At 43.3% G+C, this 16,963-nt stretch overlaps 1 protein-coding gene across 9 annotated transcripts in view; it reads right to left on the bottom strand.

Moving 5' to 3' along the window:
* itfg2 (integrin alpha FG-GAP repeat containing 2) overlaps positions 1 to 16,963 on the bottom strand; it is a 126,832-nt gene that overhangs the window by 103,447 nt on the left and 6,422 nt on the right. For 8 of the 9 annotated variants that reach the window (XR_015081375.1, XM_086008986.1, XM_086008985.1 and 5 more), the window contains exons 2-3: positions 7,939 to 8,034; positions 5,811 to 5,852 (exon numbers count right to left, since the gene is read on the bottom strand). Coding sequence is in view for 8 of the 9 variants with exons in the window: in XM_086008986.1 (XP_085865112.1) it covers positions 5,811 to 5,852; positions 7,939 to 8,034 (138 nt within the window). In the remaining variant the exon portion in view is untranslated. The remainder of the gene's footprint in view (positions 1 to 5,810; positions 5,853 to 7,938; positions 8,035 to 16,963) is intronic. The other variant, XM_086008983.1, reaches the window with a different exon arrangement.

Raw genomic sequence — 16,963 nt, 5'->3', positions numbered from 1 at the left:
TCATATATTCAATGTGTCTAAAGCCATTAGTTAATGGACAGTGCTTTAATGTGGATGCCATATCAGCTAGCCTCCTTGATCTATCTCATTGATCACTATCAGCATGTTTCCTCTCAAAACTCTGACCTCTCTTTTGCCATCTTTATCTTTCCATGAATAGACTTGTATTTATTTGTGTTCTTGAGGAAATATATAGAATGATCAGTGATAATTGTCACAGAAGCAGGGCTCTGTCATGTCTCAAACAGTAATGTCTCTATACACTAGTAGATCTCGGATGGAGTTGCTTGCAATGAGTAACAAATACATTATTTTATTACAATAGGGATGTTATTAACAAAATGTGACAGAAAAAATGTTACAAAAAGTATGAAACATACAGGAAGTGTATATAACATTTGTGTGCCATAATGAAACATATTTGTGTACCTTACAGGTTGTGTGCAATAAGAGTGTAGAAAAAGGTTATCTCTATACTTTGTGTGTCAGCTTCCTGAGGGTACTGTATGTAGAAATACACTGAGGTTACAACACAGGAACAAGCCATTCGGCTCAACCAGTCTGTGTCAGTGTTTACCCTCCACCCAAGCAAATAGTTCTAATCACATTTACCCACCCCATTTCTATATCCCTTCAACCCCTTTTTCTTCATCCACCTATCCAATCTAATCTTGAATGTTGATGTCGATTCTGCCTCAACCACCAACACTGGAAGTATAAATTCCACAGCCTCTCAGCTCTCTGTGTGAAGAATTTTTCCTGCCCTCAGTTCCAAGTCTCTTATGGTTAATCTTATATCTATGGCCCCTCGTTCTTGACCACTCAATGACTGGAAACAGTCTGCTTCTATCTACCCTGTTCCATCCTTTCATAATTTTAAACACTTTAATTATGTTGCCTTGTTGCTCACAAATTTGTCTCATACAAACTATGCCTTAATAGTAAAAATAGGTACATTTACTTTGGCACTCCTCCAGATACCTTAAAACTTCTGCCTCATATGTTTCCAGCTGCTATAGACCTGAGATGTTCCATGCGCTCTATCTCCATCTCTGGCCTTTGCTTTCACAGGAGGATGGGCTTCTGCTACAAAGAGAGCTACCCTTTACTGCACCTCCTACAGCAGGACCTGATTAATGGGGGGGAAATTTTGTCCACATTCATGCTTTCAGACATTTTTGAGGCATGCAGCTCAGTCAACATTTCCTGCAGCTGATAGTTTTCTCCTGCAAGCAAAACTTGAGCCAAAATAAAAAGTCTCCTGTCCATTAATGGCAAACAGCAGCCCTTTAAGAAATGCTGCCTTGACTGATTTCCCACACACCAGCTGATCACCCATGGAGCTTCCTTTCGACCTACTCAAGATTAAGGATGCGCATAGTGTAATATCTTCTGAAAGAACACAGAAAAATTGCACTGGGCATTGTAATATTTAACTAAAGCTCTGGCTAATTGTCACCATTACCACTTTGGCTCATCTACTACAAGGTCAGCAGGAAGATTTGCCAGTGCCTGCTCCACTCCTGCGCACAGTATTCAGAAAATAGTTCCTTATATACACCTTTTTTCTGTTTCTTTCATACTTTCCTGGCAAAGACTGGGAGGCAGAGTCAGAGTTCCAAACTTTGGATAGTCACAGAAATTATCTCATCTCTTTCTGGGAGAGTGGGAGGTGTGGTGGGGTACTAGATTGTGTCAGCTTGTTGCATTTGCATGAGGGAAGGCCTGGGTTGGGAGGGAGCTGAAGCCGGAACATGCAGCTCTGACTGTATTATTCAGAATATAATTCCTCTGTGCTATATGTATTTATTGCTCATTGCTGGGTTATAATTCTGATTAAATTTCCTAATATTATTGTTGCTATGCTTGTTTTATAATTATTCCATATATTTATCATTGAATCTCTATAGAGATGCTCATGAGGCGGCAGCAGCAGCTGGAGTTGGAATGATGACATAGGCAGCACCAGCACTCGGACTCAGATCAGACCAGAAAGGAAAGTTCAGGGCTCAACTCACGCATGTGCAATAGGGCAATGAGAGCTGGTGACAAACTACGCATTCACAGAGGTCGAGAAAGAGATACTTTGGGACACCAAGCTGGTGCATATACAAGGGAAACAATGACAAGTTAAGACAGAGGTAGATGGTTAGTTCAGAGACTGAACAGAACTCAAGCCGAGGCCTCTCCTGTGCAGAGAAAAGTTGATACAGGACGTTCTAACCTACATTATATTTATAAAAAATAATTATGTAATTTTTATGTATTTGTTATAAATTTTAGTTATTGGATCCAAATAATGTGGTGGATCTGAAAGCAACATGGCTGCAAAACAATTTTGAAAAAAACTATTGAGCGATTTGATTGATCAATTTTCTTGTAATTGCTCATCGTCAATTGGTAGCTATTTCGCAATGGAAGTGGTTACTGCTTCATTTTGAGTTTATTGCCGATTGGCTAAAATCCAAATCTAAGTAGAAAACCCCACTAATCAGCATTGTACACTTTAATAAATTGCTGTTTGTGATTTCTTAGTCTTTTTATACAGGAAACTTTGTGCTATCCGGAGGTGAGCTATCCGGCAATCTGGAGCCACCGGCAAAAATCAGCAGCCGTTTTTTATTCTTTTTGTTTGTTTTTTTTGCTTTGTTTGAACAGTCAAGCTGTGCAAGGTCTGTAGCTATAGCAACAGCTTCAGCTACAGAGGCTTGCAGGCCACACCCGAGTGTTTAGAAGCTGTTGCTAAGCAACAGTGTTTGTTGTCAAATACGGAGATAAGAATCTCCGTATCTCTCAACATTAACTCTGGAGAGTACGGCAGTTTTGAGGCAACGGCAGCAGCTCGGTCCCGTGGGTGCCGGATAGCATAAAGTTTCCTGTATTTTGATATTTACGTTAATCTTGATTTTTGTCCTATGAATACACTTTGAAGTGTGGGATCTTATGGTATGACTAACCTTGAAGTGAGATACCCGACAGAGTGCACTATACGCAAGACTTTTATATATATAAACTACTAGGTCATTTTACTATGAAAGTCACCTTAGATAGAAATAAAAGTTCTGATGAAAAGTCATCGACCTAAAACATTAACTCTGTTTCCCTCTCCACAGATGCTGCCTGACCTGCTGAGTGTTTCCAGCATTTCCTGTTTTTATTTAAAAAGTTCATGATTTACTATATTTTGTTGTTACTAGGGTTGCGAAGGGGTGGAAAGTTTCCGGTAAATTTCCAGAAATTTTCCACAGGAAGTTTAGCTTGGGAATTTTGCCCAAAAAAGCACATGCTAGCATAATATTGTTTTTTGGGGGGTTTTTTGCATTTCTTTCATTTTTTTTCCCACAGGTCCTCTCTTAAAATTACTAACAGAGATGGAATCTTAATTATTAAGGAATTTCTTAATCAATATATGTTTATCTTCTTACTTGGCTTGTTTTAATAATTACAAGTTTTGTGTGTGACTGTGAACAAATGTGTCCTGATTGGTTGGATGAGTGGATGAGCGATTAGCTCCCTCTATTGGTGATGTAGCGTCATGCGTGCACAGGTCATGCTTCCATCACATGGAGCATCAGGAAAAATTTACTCACCCTGTTGCAATCGTGTTGATCGACCACAGTTCGACAGAGACGAATGCCCTTTATTTCTCTGCATAGAACAATGCCACATTTACCATCGGACGTATGGAAGCATTTTACCCCAGGCATTAAAGATGGAAAGACTGTGTATATGTGCAAACACTACAAAGCCATATGTAAAGAATGCCACAAAGATGCAACAGCATTTATCCAAATGCAACAACTTCACTCAAAGCTCACAGCAGTCAGCCCAGAGTTCCTCTGCTTCCATTCAAGAAGATGATGGTTCACATTCAGCATCAGGCTCCTCATCATCAGCAACTCCTGGCCCACTTGGAAGGTTCTTTGATACAATGGATAACCATAGCCAGAAGAATGCAGAGGAGTGCCTTGCTCGAGCTGTATATGCGACAAGCTCACCCCTCATGCTCACAGCCAATGTGTACTGGAAGAGATTTTTCAATGTTATTCGCCCTGCATACTGTCCTCCCACCAGACATGTTTTGTCTACTTATTTGCTGGAGGCTGAGTATAACAGAGTCCAAGGAAAGCTCAAAGAAACGAGAGATGGCAGACTGTGTTGCAGTTATCTCAGATGGGTAGTCAAATGTACGAGGGGAGGGCATCATAAACTACATCGTCTCCTCTCCCAGTGTTCTTCAAGAGCACAGACACGAAGGACAACAGACATACAGGCACATACATTGCTGATGAGCTGAAAGCGGTCATCAACGATCTTGGATCACAAAAGGTCTTTGCAGTAGTTACTGACAACGCTGCGAATATGAAAGCTGCTTGGGCTGAAGTGGAGGAGGCCTACCCTAATATTACGTCTATTGGGTGCGCAGCTCATGTTGTTAAGTATGTCAGGGGAAAACAACCTACAACTCCAAGCAAACGACAAAGAACAAGAACACCACACTGAAGCTGCCCAGCAACACTAGATGGGGTGGCGTTGTCATAATGTACAACAGCCTTCTGGAGGGTAAGGAGTCGTTGCAAGAACTGGCAATATCCCAGTCTGGGGATATGGAAACCACCATCAAGAAAATACTGCTGGATGATGTGTTTTGGGAGAAAGTGGTTAACAGCCTTAAACTACTCTCACCAGTAGCATCTGCAATTGCTCAGATTGAAGGAGATGACGCTGTCTTGTCAGATGTTCTCAGGCTTTTTGCTGATTTAAAAGAACAAATCAGCATTGCCCTACCTACATCCTTGCTGCTCAAAACAGAGGAGAAGGCAATTGTTCAATTCATAGACGCGTCAAGAATTTTGTGTCAAGCCGATTCATGCTGCAGCATACATGCTGGACCAAAGCATGTTGGGAGACCAATACTTTCTAGAGAACAGATCAACAGCGCTTACAGTGTGATTTCTACCCTCTCACGCCACCTCAATCTGGATGTGGGCAAACTTCTGAGACGGCTGGCAATGTTCTCTACCAAGCAAGGTCGTTGGAATGGGGACAGGATATGGGAATCATGCAAGCATATCAGTGCACATACCTGGTGGAAGGGACTTTGTGCATTTGAGGCCCTGTCACCCATTGCATTGGTGATACTCCAAATCCCACCTTCATCAGCGGCCTCTGAACTAAACTGGTCACTTTTTGGGAATACGCATACAAAGGTGCGCAACAGGCTGACTAACAAGAGAGTGGAGAAACTGGTGGCTATCCGGGTGAACCTACAACTTATTGACCCAGATACAGAAGTGTCCACCACACAGCTAGACACTGACACAGAGGAGGAAATGGACACGTCCGAGCCAGAGTCAGAGAATCAGGAGGAGCAATGAGGAGTAGAAGACTCAAAGGGACAAAATAAGGACAAATTACAGGCTAAATAAGCTGACGCTCTTTTTATTTTATTTTAGGTGGGTCTTTTTTGTGGGGGTTCAATAAAGTTCAAAATTATAACCTAAATAAAGTTTTGAAAGCCTGTTTTTATTTGTATGAACAGTATGTCTATTTTGATGACAAAGATAATATAAGGGTCAGAGACAAAAATCATCAGTGTGCAAAAAAACTCAAAATTCCCATAAATTCCCCAAATTCCCATGGAAAGTTTCCTCTTTTAAAAATTCCCAGAATTTTGCAACCCTAGTTGTTACAGAAAAAATTTACCAGCTACCTTCATCTCTGAAATCCACTGTGGATCTGAAAATTACATATTTCTCAAAGAAACTATTAGCAATCAAGTTAGAAGGTCAATGCAAGAGATATCATACCTTCCCTTTGTTGCAGATGTCTCCTACACCAACGCAAGTTACCTACAACAGACAAAAGTCAGTTGAGCACATGAAGTCACGCTTTTACCCAGCAACATCAATTTGGCAATATTATATTTAATTAGCATGCCCAAGTTATTTCTCCATTATAAGCAATGGGGAATTTTATTAGAATCCAATTTCTTAAGTGTAGACGGTCTATAGTGACAGCCCTAAATCTGCCAATGTATTCTCAAAAATGTACCATGTGAAAAACTGTACCGTGACTTTACAAAACATGTGTTTTATCCTTTCTTAAAGAAAATGTAAAAAACACATACTTAGCCTTTCTCTTTGAAAGAAAAGGGAACTACTGATAAGCACCATCAAAGATGTAGAAGTATAAGCACCCATGGGTGAGAGCAGTTATCCATAGTTATATTTTTAAAATTTACAATTTGAAACACGTTTTAGGATTCAAGTCCATTGCACTTTCAACAGGAAAGCTTCGTTGATTGATCATACCACCAAAAGATTATTCAAGCGTAGAAAATATTCTGGAGATTAAGACGTTACAGATCTGAACCTGGTTATTTATATTCACTTCAGTATTTCAATTAAAAGAGAGAATTCTTCCATTAGAGCTCTTCAAATTAACAATGATTACATTCTAAATTCTTTTATTTCAATTTAGTGGGAGAGAAAAACAAGAGGAAAGAGGGGGGAAAACTTGCATTTATATAGTCTTATTATAACGGATGTCCCAAAGTACTTCACATCTAATGAATTACTTTTGAGTACAGTCACTGTTGTTATGCAAGTGATATGGCAATCAATTTGTACACAGCAAGATCTCACAAACTGCAAATTAAATGAATGGTGTGGCGGTACCACTGGTTGTCCCTTACATTGAGACACATAATTCCCTTTAACTTACCTTTTGGGGCCGTTGCCCTTTTAACTTACATGTTGGGGCCATTGCCCCTTTAAGGCGCGCCCTAGCGCGCTGACGTCACGTCACGTACGACGTGATGTGCGTGCGCCGGCACAGCCCGGCCTAGCGTCTTCAGCCTCAACGGCCAGCCGACGGGAGCGACGCTATCTTCCGCTCTCGCGGCAAGCACCGGCACAGCCCGGCCTCCCAACTTCGGCCTCAACGGCCAGCGACGCAACGGCGCGCATCACGTGACGCCCTAAGCGCGGGAAACGCGAACGTGATGACGTCACAACACAAACGCGATGACGTCATCACGCTCCCCACAGGACTGCGAACTCAGTCCTTGTGGAGTCCCCGCTGGGACAAGACCTACACCACGGTGCTCCTACAGTCAGCCATCTTACCTGCTATCTTACCTGCTGTAATTAGCCTGTTCCTGTAAATAAACAACTTATTTATAGTTCGTCGAAGTCAAACTCTCTTATTTAGTGGCGATCGACACAAACCGCTACAATGGCCTCTTTTTCATGGCAGGAATGTTGGTCAGAACACAAGAAACATTCCCTGCTCTTCTTCAAATAGGGTCATGGGATCTTTTACATCCACATTTACAAGCAAACAAAGTCCTCAATTGAAAGAGTGTGCCAATGACAAGGAAGGAAGAAAACTGGCATTTCTCTGTTGAAAAATGGTGGCCAAAGTCTTGGAATTGAAACTATACAAACAAGTATGAAAGGAATAAAATCATAAGGCTAACAGCTCCAGGACGAACCATCTTTTCAAAAAACAGTGAAACAAATGAAATAGGCACCCACTCTCCTCCAGCAAATGGCTATTTCTGCACTTCCTATCCCTTGGTTTCTCTCTGCAAATGCTTCAATTTAACTGGACACCACTTAAAAGCAGGCCAGCGAAGACAGTCTCTCTGTAGCAAATCACTGCCCTCAGCTCCATGCCACCCCACAAGAGCAGGACTGAGGTTTGGTCTCCCACTTTATTGGAATTTATAGGCAAGAACCCATATTCTACCATTCCAAGCATAGAAAAAACATTAAAGGAAATAATTGGAGCAGGCCTCTTTCTTATTTCAAACTTCCAAATTTCATCTTTTTGTCACTCAAATGAGTACAAAGGGAAGAAAAGGTGAAAATGAATCAGCCTGCTTTAGTAAAAGGAAAAGCCCAACTGTGAACACAAAGCTTCAATACATACCATCCCTATGCAAGATCGGGTAATCCATGGCTTGCAGTCATCGCTCTTATACACATATAGTTTCCCGTTGGTATCCCCAACCACAAGCTCATTCAACTGTAATAGAATCAGAAGGAAAATTAAAACAATCAATGGAAGATTTATTGGAGATAGATGCCATCCATCAAAGATTTTGCTTTGGGTTCAAAATCTTATTTCAGAGGACTCCATAGCAAAGGACAAGATTGCCGACAGTCTGAAATAGAAGTTGATCTATGATGCTGGTGTGTCTGTTTTGAGAGACAATTTTAAAGTTATGCCTCTTGATTAGTTGTGGCTCTCAATTCGAAAAGTCCCTGTAAAAAGGGGTCCGGCCTATCACTGGTACAGTTCCTGACAAAAGATAGATACTAGGCTGTCACAGTACAGTTCCTGTAAACAGAAAAAGTCCTGACCTATCACCTGTACATAGGACAGGTACTGACCTGTCACTGGTACAGTTCCCATCAATAGAAAGCGTCCGTCAATGGTACAGTTCCTGTAAATAAAACAGGTCCTGGCCTGTCACTGATGCACTTCCGATCGATAGAGTCCCAGTCTGCCTCTGCTACTGTTCCTGTAATTGGAGGGGGTCCCAGCCCAGGCCGTCACTGCTACAGTTCCTGTAAATAGAAAGGGGCACCAGACTGTCTCAGGTACAGTTTCTGTAAAAAGAGGGGATACTGGGCGGTCTCTGCTATAGTTATTGTAAACAGAAAGAGATCCCAGCCTGTCAATGGTATAGTTCCTGTAAATAGAGCGGATTCCAGTCTATGGTACAGTTCCTGCAAATACAAGAGGTCCTGGCCTATCACTGCTACAGTTCCAGAAAAAAGATGGATACTGGGCTGTTACTGGTACAGTTCCTGTAAAAAGGAGGTCCTGGCACATAGTGAAGTCAAGCGTAGGTCCCTTGCAGTCAGAATCAGGGGAATTTATAATGGGGAACAAAGAAATGGCAGACCAATTAAATACATATTTTGGTTCTGTCTTCACAAAGGAGGACACAAATAACCTCCCAGAGATGTCGGGGAACATAGGGTCTGATGAAAGGGAGGAACTGAAAGAAATCAGTATTTGTAGGCAAATGGTGTTAGGGAAATTGATGGGATTGAAGGCCGATAAATCCCCAGGGCATGATAATCTACATCCTAGGGTACTTAAGGAAGTGGCCCTGGAAATAGTTGATGCTTTGCTGATCATCTTCCAGCATTCGATGGAATCTGGAACAGTACCCATGGATTGAAGGGTAGCTAATGTTACCCCATTATTTAAAAAAGGTGGGAGAGAGAAAACGGGGAATTACAGACCAGTAAGCCTGACATCGGTAGTGGGGAAAATGCTAGAGCCCACTATAAAAGATGCAATAGCAGAGCACTTGGAAAACAGTGACAGGATCGGACAAAGTCAACATGGATTTACAAAAGGTAAATCGTGCTTGACTAATCTACTGGAATTTTTTGAGGATGTAACTGGTAAAATAGATAAGGGAGAACCAGTGGATGTGGTGTATTTGGACTTTCAGAAGGCTTTCGATAAGGTCCCACATAAGAGATTAGTGTGTAAAGTTAAGGCACATGGGATTGGGGGCAAGGTATTGACTTGAATAGAGAACTGGTTGGCAGGCAGAAAGCAAAGAGTTGGAATAAACGGGTCTTTTTCCGCGTGGCAGGCAGTGACTAGTGGGGTACCGCAGGGATCGGTCCTTGGGCACCAGCTATTCACAATATATATTAATGATCTAGACAAGGGAACTAGATGTAATATCTCCAAATTTGCAGACGACACAAAGCTGGGTGGGCATGTGTGCTGTGAGGAGGATGCCAAGAAACTCCAGGATGATTTGGACAGGTTGGGTGATTGGGCAAAAGCATGGCAGATGCAATATAACGTGGATAAATGCGAGGTTATCCACTTTGGTGGCAAAAACAGGAAGGCAGATTATCTGAATGGCAATAGATTGGGAGAAGGGGAAGTGCAACGAGACCTGGGTGTCCTTGTGCACCAGTCGCTGAAGGTAAGCATGCAAGTGCAGCAGGTGGTTAAGAAGGCAAATGGCATGTTGGCCTTCGTAGCGAGAGGGTTTGAGTACAGGAACAAGGATGTCTTGCTGCAGTTGTACAGGGCCTTGGTGAGGCCACATCTTGAGTATTGTGTGCAGTTTTGGTCGTCTTATCTGAGGAAGGATGTTCTTGCCATGGAAGGAGTTCAGCGAAGATTCACCAGGCTGATACCTGGGATGGCAGGAATGACGTATGAGGAGAGATTGGGTCGATTGGGCTTGTACTCGCTAGAGTTTAGAAGAATGAGAGGGGATCGCATTGAAACTTATAAAATTCTGACAGGACTGGACAGACTAGATGCAGGAAGGATGTTCACGATGGTCGGGGAGTCCAGAACCAGGGGTCACAGTCTAAGGATAAGGGGTAGGCCATTTAGGACAGAAATTAGGAGGAATTTCTTCACCCAGAGAGTGGTGAACCTGTGGAATTCTCTACAACAGAAGGCAGTAGAGGCCAATACATTAAATATATTCAAGAAGGAGTTGGATATATTTCTTAAGGCTAAAGGGATCAAGGGGTATGGGGAGGAAGCAGGGACCGGGTACTGAATTTGGATGATCAGCCATGATCGCATTGAATGGTGGAGCAGGCTCGAGGGGCCGACTGGTCCACTCCTGCTCCTATCTTCTATGTTTCTATGTTTCTGGCCTGTCACTGCTACTGTTCCTGTAAATAGAACTGGTCTCGACCAGTCTCTGGTACAGATCCTGCAAATAGAAGGTGTAATGATCAATAACATGTCATTCTAGAGTGGTACACTAGATGGAGCCGTAGAGCTGTATTGCTATGTATATAGTTGTATGTGTTTAAGACTACACTACCCACAATGCACTAGGCTACCCACAAGGCAGTAGTCAAGATGGCTGCCTGCACACAGAAGTACACATGCTGAATCTCTACAGATGCTGTACCTAGAAGAACATGTACTGAATAAATGACTAGCTCGAAGCTAGCTGTTCATAAGAATGTCTATTTACTAATGAACATAACATGGTACCAGGAGTGTTGAAAATCTGCTAAACATTGTGAAACGCGACATGGAGACTTTGAAGCCACCGAAGGGTTTGAACCTCACGGGAAATATCGACTACAATTGGCGGGCTTTCAAACAACAATTCGAACTCTACATTGCTGCCATCAGATTCGGTATGAAGCCAGACGCAAGGAAGATAGCATTGCTGCTTACGGTTGCAGGCCCACAGGCGATAAGAGGTATTTAAAACGTTTGTATTTACTCCAGAGGAGAACAGAGAAAAATTAGATGATGTGCTAAAGAAATTTGATACACATTGTTCTCCCAAAAAGAACGAAACTTATGAGAGGTACATGTTCCGTTCAAGGACACAGCAGCAAAATTAGACTTTTGATAGCTTTGTGACCGATCTGAAACTGAAACCACAGACATGTAATTTCTCTGAGCTGAAAGCATCCATGATTCGTGACCAGATTGTGTTTGGTATTCATGATAAAAAGGTCAGGGAACGTCTGTTGAAAGAAACCGAACTAACATTGGAAAATGCTGTGAAAATATGCCAAGCCAGCGAGCTAGCTCAAAAGCACGCGAAGACTTTCAGTGAAATCAATAATGATGCGATTGTAGTAAGTGCTGCTGTCGGTGCTGTGTCCTACAAGGGGAAGAAACATGGGCAGAACAGAAATGAAAAGCAATCGGAGGAAGGAATTTTTAATTGTAAACGCTGTGGTTACAAACACCAGTTAAAACAATGCCCAGCGTTTGGAAAAATATGCACAAAATGTCATGGAAAGAATCACTTTGCCAAACAATGCTTTTCAAAAGTAAAAACAAAGAAAGGCCAACAAGTCAATATGATTGAGGACACTGATTTAAGTGAGACATTTTTTGTACAAATGGTGTCATGTGACAATATCAAAAAGGATACAGAAAATGTGCAGCCCTCAGATATGGACAATGCTGAACATAAAGTTAATGCAGTAAAAGAGGACAAATGGATGATCCCACTGCAGGTAAATGGAGCATAAGTTACATTGAAACTAGACACTGGGGCAAAAGCAAACTTAATCAGTATGAGTGACATTAAAAATATGAAAGAAAAGCCCAAAATACAGAGAAAATCAGTACAGGTAGACTACCCTTTATCCGGACTTCCGAAAACTGAAACCCTCTAAAAACCGAAGGTTTTTTCGTTCAGCGTAAGTCGTGCGTACGACTTACGCTGAACGAAAAAACCTTCGGTTTTTAGAGGGTTCCGGTTGCGGAAGTTCGGATAAAGGGTAAGTCGTGCGCACGACCCCCCGCCGACCCCCCCGCCAGCCCCGACAACCGCCGACCCCGCCAGCCCCGACAACCGCCGACCCCCCCGCGGACCCGCCGGCCCCGACAACCGCCGACCCCGCCAGCCGCCGACCCCGCCGCGGACCCGCCGGCCCCGACAACCGTCGACCCCGCCGGCCCCGACAACCGCCGACCCCGCCAGCCCCGACAACCGCCGACCCCCCCGTGGACCCCGCCGGCCCCGACAACCGCCGACCCCCCCGCGGACCCCGCCAGCCGTCGACCCCCCCGCGGACCCCGCCAGCCCTGACAACCGCCGACCCCCCCCCGCCGGCCCCGACCCCCGCCGACCCCGACTGACTTACGCTGAGCGTCAGCGTAAGTCGTGCGCACGACCCCCCGGCGGACCCACCTTCCGAAATTCTCCTTTATCCGAAACTCGGCTGGTCCCGAGGTTTTCGGATAAAGGATAGTCTACCTGTACTACTGAAGAACTGTAATGGACAGAAAATAGATAGCTTAGGTGTATGCAGACTTAAAGTGACAGTCAAAGACAAAGTGCATCATCTCATGTTTTCTGTTGTGGCTGAAGGACTTGATTCACTACTAGGTGACAAAGCTTGTGAAGACTTAGAACTGGTCAAGAGAGTCTACCGTATAAACTGTGCCATAAGCAGACCAGATGACTCGGTGGATTCTGTAGTAAATAATTTCCAGGATGTGTTCAAAGGATTTGGAGTTCTGCCATTCACTTACAAGATCCAGCTAAAGGAGGATGCTCAGCCAGTGGTACATGCTCCACAAAGAGTTCCAGCACCCCTGCGTGACCAGCTCAAAAATGAACTGGACAGAATGACCACACTAGGAGTCATTAGGAAAGTCGAAGAGCCAACAGACTGGGTTAACTCCATGGTATGTGTAAAGAAAAAGAACAATGATCTAAGAATATGCATGGATCCAAAGGACTTAAATGCAAACATAAAACGTGAACACTACCAGATTCCCAAGCGAGAAGAAATCACCAGTGAAATGTCAGGTGCCAGATACTTTACAAAGCTCGATGCCTCACAAGGATTTTGGCAACTAAAACTGGATGAAGAGAGCACCAAATACTGTACCTTCAACACACCATTTGGCAGGTATTGTTTCCTCAGAATGCCTTTCGGGATAATATCTGCATCTGAAATCTTTCATAGAGCGATGGAACACATAATTGAAGGTCTGGAAGGAGTCCGGGTCTATGTTGATGACATCATCATCTGGGGCTCCACACTGAAAGAACACAATGAGCGACTGACTAAAGTGCTACAGAGCATACGCCGGAATGGACTGAAGCTCAACAAAGCCAAGTGTCAGTTTGGCGTCCAGGAAGTCACTTTCCTAGGAGATAATGTATCTGGTAAGAATAGAGCCAGATATGGAAAAAGTAAACGCCATACTCAACATGCCCCGACCCACTGACAAAAAAGGAGTGCTATGCATAATGGGGATGATAAACTTCATTGGAAAGTTCATTCCTAACTTGTCAGCGAAGACAGCCTGTCTGCGAGACCTGCTACGTAAAACAAATGAGTTCGCATGGACAGACAGACATGAACAAGAGTGGATGAATCTTAAAACAGTGCTGACAACCACACCTGTACTCACTTTCTTTGACCCAACAAAGAGAATCAAAGTGTCAACGGATGCACCAAAAGATGGCCTAGGCGCGGTCTTGCTACAAGCAGAGGGTGAAGATTGGAAGCCTGTTGCCTATGCCTCCAGGTCTATGACTGATACTGAGTGTCGATACGCCCAGATTGAAAAGGAATGTCTAGGCTTGGTAGTTGGGATTAGAAAAGTTCCATGGCTACATATATGGACTTCCCACCTTCACAGTTGAGACAGACCACAGCCCACTGGTTGCCATCATAAAAAATAAATCTGAATGAGATGTCTCCAAGGATTCAACGACTCATGATGAAGCTGCAAAGATATGACTTTGAACTGATCGACACACCAGGCAAATACATAGTGTTAGCAGATGCACTATCCCGAGCACCCACAATGAGTCATGTGAGCTCTACTGAAGAAGACGTGGATGTTCATGTGAGTATGGTCACTGCTGCGCTGCCTGTGTCAGACACAAAATCAAAGCAAATAGCAGAAGAAACAGTAAAAGATACAGTGTTACAAACAGTAATAGAGAACATTCATCATGGTTGGCCAAAAGGTTCCTGTCCAAAATACTATCACATCAGGTCAGAATTGAGTGTCGTAAGTGGACTATTACTAAAACAGAACAGAATAGTCATTCCACAGGCTCTACGTCAAGACATGCTCAAAAGGATTCATGAGGGGCACCTCGGAATTGAAAAATGCAAAAGGAGAGCAAGAGACACTGTTTATTGGTCTGGCATAAATAAGGACATTGAGAACATGATAGGCAGATGTGAGACATGTCAGAAACACCAAAACAAACAAACAAAGGAACCAATGATAGTAGCTGACTTACCAACAGCACCATGGCAAAAGGTTGGTATGGACCTCTTTCATTTAAATGGTAAAGAATATCTAATAGTGATTGACTACTATTCTAACTATCCTGAGATGGCGCTGCTCTCAAGCACATCAGCAAGCAGTGTCATAATGCATGTGAAATCCATCTTCGCCAGACATGGAATTCCCAGGATTGCCGTTAGCGACAATGGTCCGTGCTTCAACTGTAAGGAGTGGCAACAGTTTGCAGCACAGTATGACTTTCAGCACATCACATCCAGTCCTTTGTATGCTCAGTCAAATGGTAAGGCAGAGAAAGGTGTTCAAGTTCTCAAGCAGCTACTGAAGAAAGCGACAGAAAGCAAGTCTGATCCTTATCTTGCCCTGCTGAGCTACCGAGCCTCACCTTTAGACTCTGGTTCTTCACCTGCTGAACTACTAATGGGTCGCAAGTTGCGCACCACGCTACCCTGCTGTGCAAAAGAAATGCAAAGTAAGGAACTGAGACAGAGACTTCAGCTGCTAAAGCTGAAACAGAAATCATACTATGACAAGTCATCCAAAACTCTAAAACCATTGACAAGGGATGATGTTGTCAGGATTGAGGATCCAGATGCATGGAACAGGAAAGCTACAGTTCTTGAGGAAGTACAACCAAGGTCATACACTGTTAGAACTGAGGAAGGACAGATTCTCAGGAGGAACCGCCGTTCCCTCCTAAAAACACAAGAGACTATACAAGAGCAAATCGATGACAATGCAACTGAATCTTGTCAAACACCTCCAGAACAATCTCATGAAAACACATCAGACTTACCCGTGCTGAGAAGATCCACACGTGAAGTAAAAAAGCCTGATAGACTTAATCTTTGAGTATAAAGTAAAGCTTTGAAAATGTGTTGACTGTTGTGAAAATGTTTATGTTTATAGAGCACTAACAAAAGTGTTATTGATATCATCTTTATCGTTTTTCTTGAAAGTTGATTGATATTGATTTTGTTTAACCTCAAAGGGGGATGTAATGATCAATAACATGTCATTCTAGAGTGGTACACTAGATGGAGCCGTAGAGCTGTATTGCTATGTATATAGTTGTATGTGTTTAAGACTACACTACCCACGATGCACTAGGCTACCCACAAGGCAGTAGTCAAAATGGCTGCCTGCACACAGAAGTACACATGCTGAATCTCTACAGATGCTGTACCTAGAAGAACATGTACTGAATAAATGACTAACTAGAAGCTAGCTGTTCATAATAAGAATGTCTATTTATTAATGAACATAACGGAAGGGACACTGGACTGTCACTGGTAGTTCCTGTAAACAGAATGCGTCCCAGCCTATCTCTGGTGCGGTTACTGTAAATAGAAAGGGTCCTGGCAAATTTCTGGTATTGTTTCTGTAAATATAAGGGATCCCGGACAGTCTCCAACACAGTTCCTGTGACTAGAAGGGGTACCTGTCTGTCATTGCTACAATTCCTGCAGATAGAGGGGGGTCCTACCTCTCAATGGTACAGTTCATGTAAATAGAACGGGTTCCGGCCTGCTACCGGTACACTTCCTGTAAATAGAGGGTATTCCGCACTGTCACTGGTACAGTTTGTGTGAACTGAGGAGGACTCGGCTTGTCACTGATACAGAATCCCTGTCAATGGTACAGTTCCTGTAAATAGCAGAAGCTGTACCTGTCACTGGTACATTTTCTGTAAATATAAGGCGTCCCAGCCTGTCACTGGTACAGTTCCTGCAAATATAAGGGGTTCTACTTGTCACTGGTACAGTTCATGTAAATAGAAAGAATCCCTGTCAATGGCAGATCCTGTCAATAGATAGGTCCCTGCCTATTGTGCAATTCCGCTAAATACAGAGTTGGATCCAGCCTGTTACTTCTACAGTTCCTAGAAATAGAGAGAGAGACCCAGCCTGTTTCTGCTACAGTTCCTGTAGGTAGAGGGGGTCCTGCGTGTCACTGGTACAGTTCCTATAAAAAGAGGGGCTACTGGGCTGTCACTGATATAGTTCCAGTAAATGGAAAGGGGTCCCGGCCTGTCACTGGCACAGTTCCGCTAAATACCGAGATGAGCCCATACTGTCCTAGGTACAGTTCCTATAAATAGAGAGAGAGCCCCAGCCTGTTACTGATATAGCTCCTCTAGGTAGAGGGGGTCCTCTCCACCACTGATACTGTTCCTGTAAAAAGAGGAGAT

This window comes from Somniosus microcephalus, chromosome 16, assembly GCF_052327205.1.
Source record: "Somniosus microcephalus isolate GS21.2 chromosome 16, FLI_Smic_1.0, whole genome shotgun sequence".
Classification (NCBI taxonomy): Eukaryota; Metazoa; Chordata; class Chondrichthyes; order Squaliformes; family Somniosidae; genus Somniosus; species Somniosus microcephalus.
The sequence above is the reverse complement of the archived record's forward strand: the minus strand, read 5'-3'. Positions and strand labels throughout refer to the sequence as shown.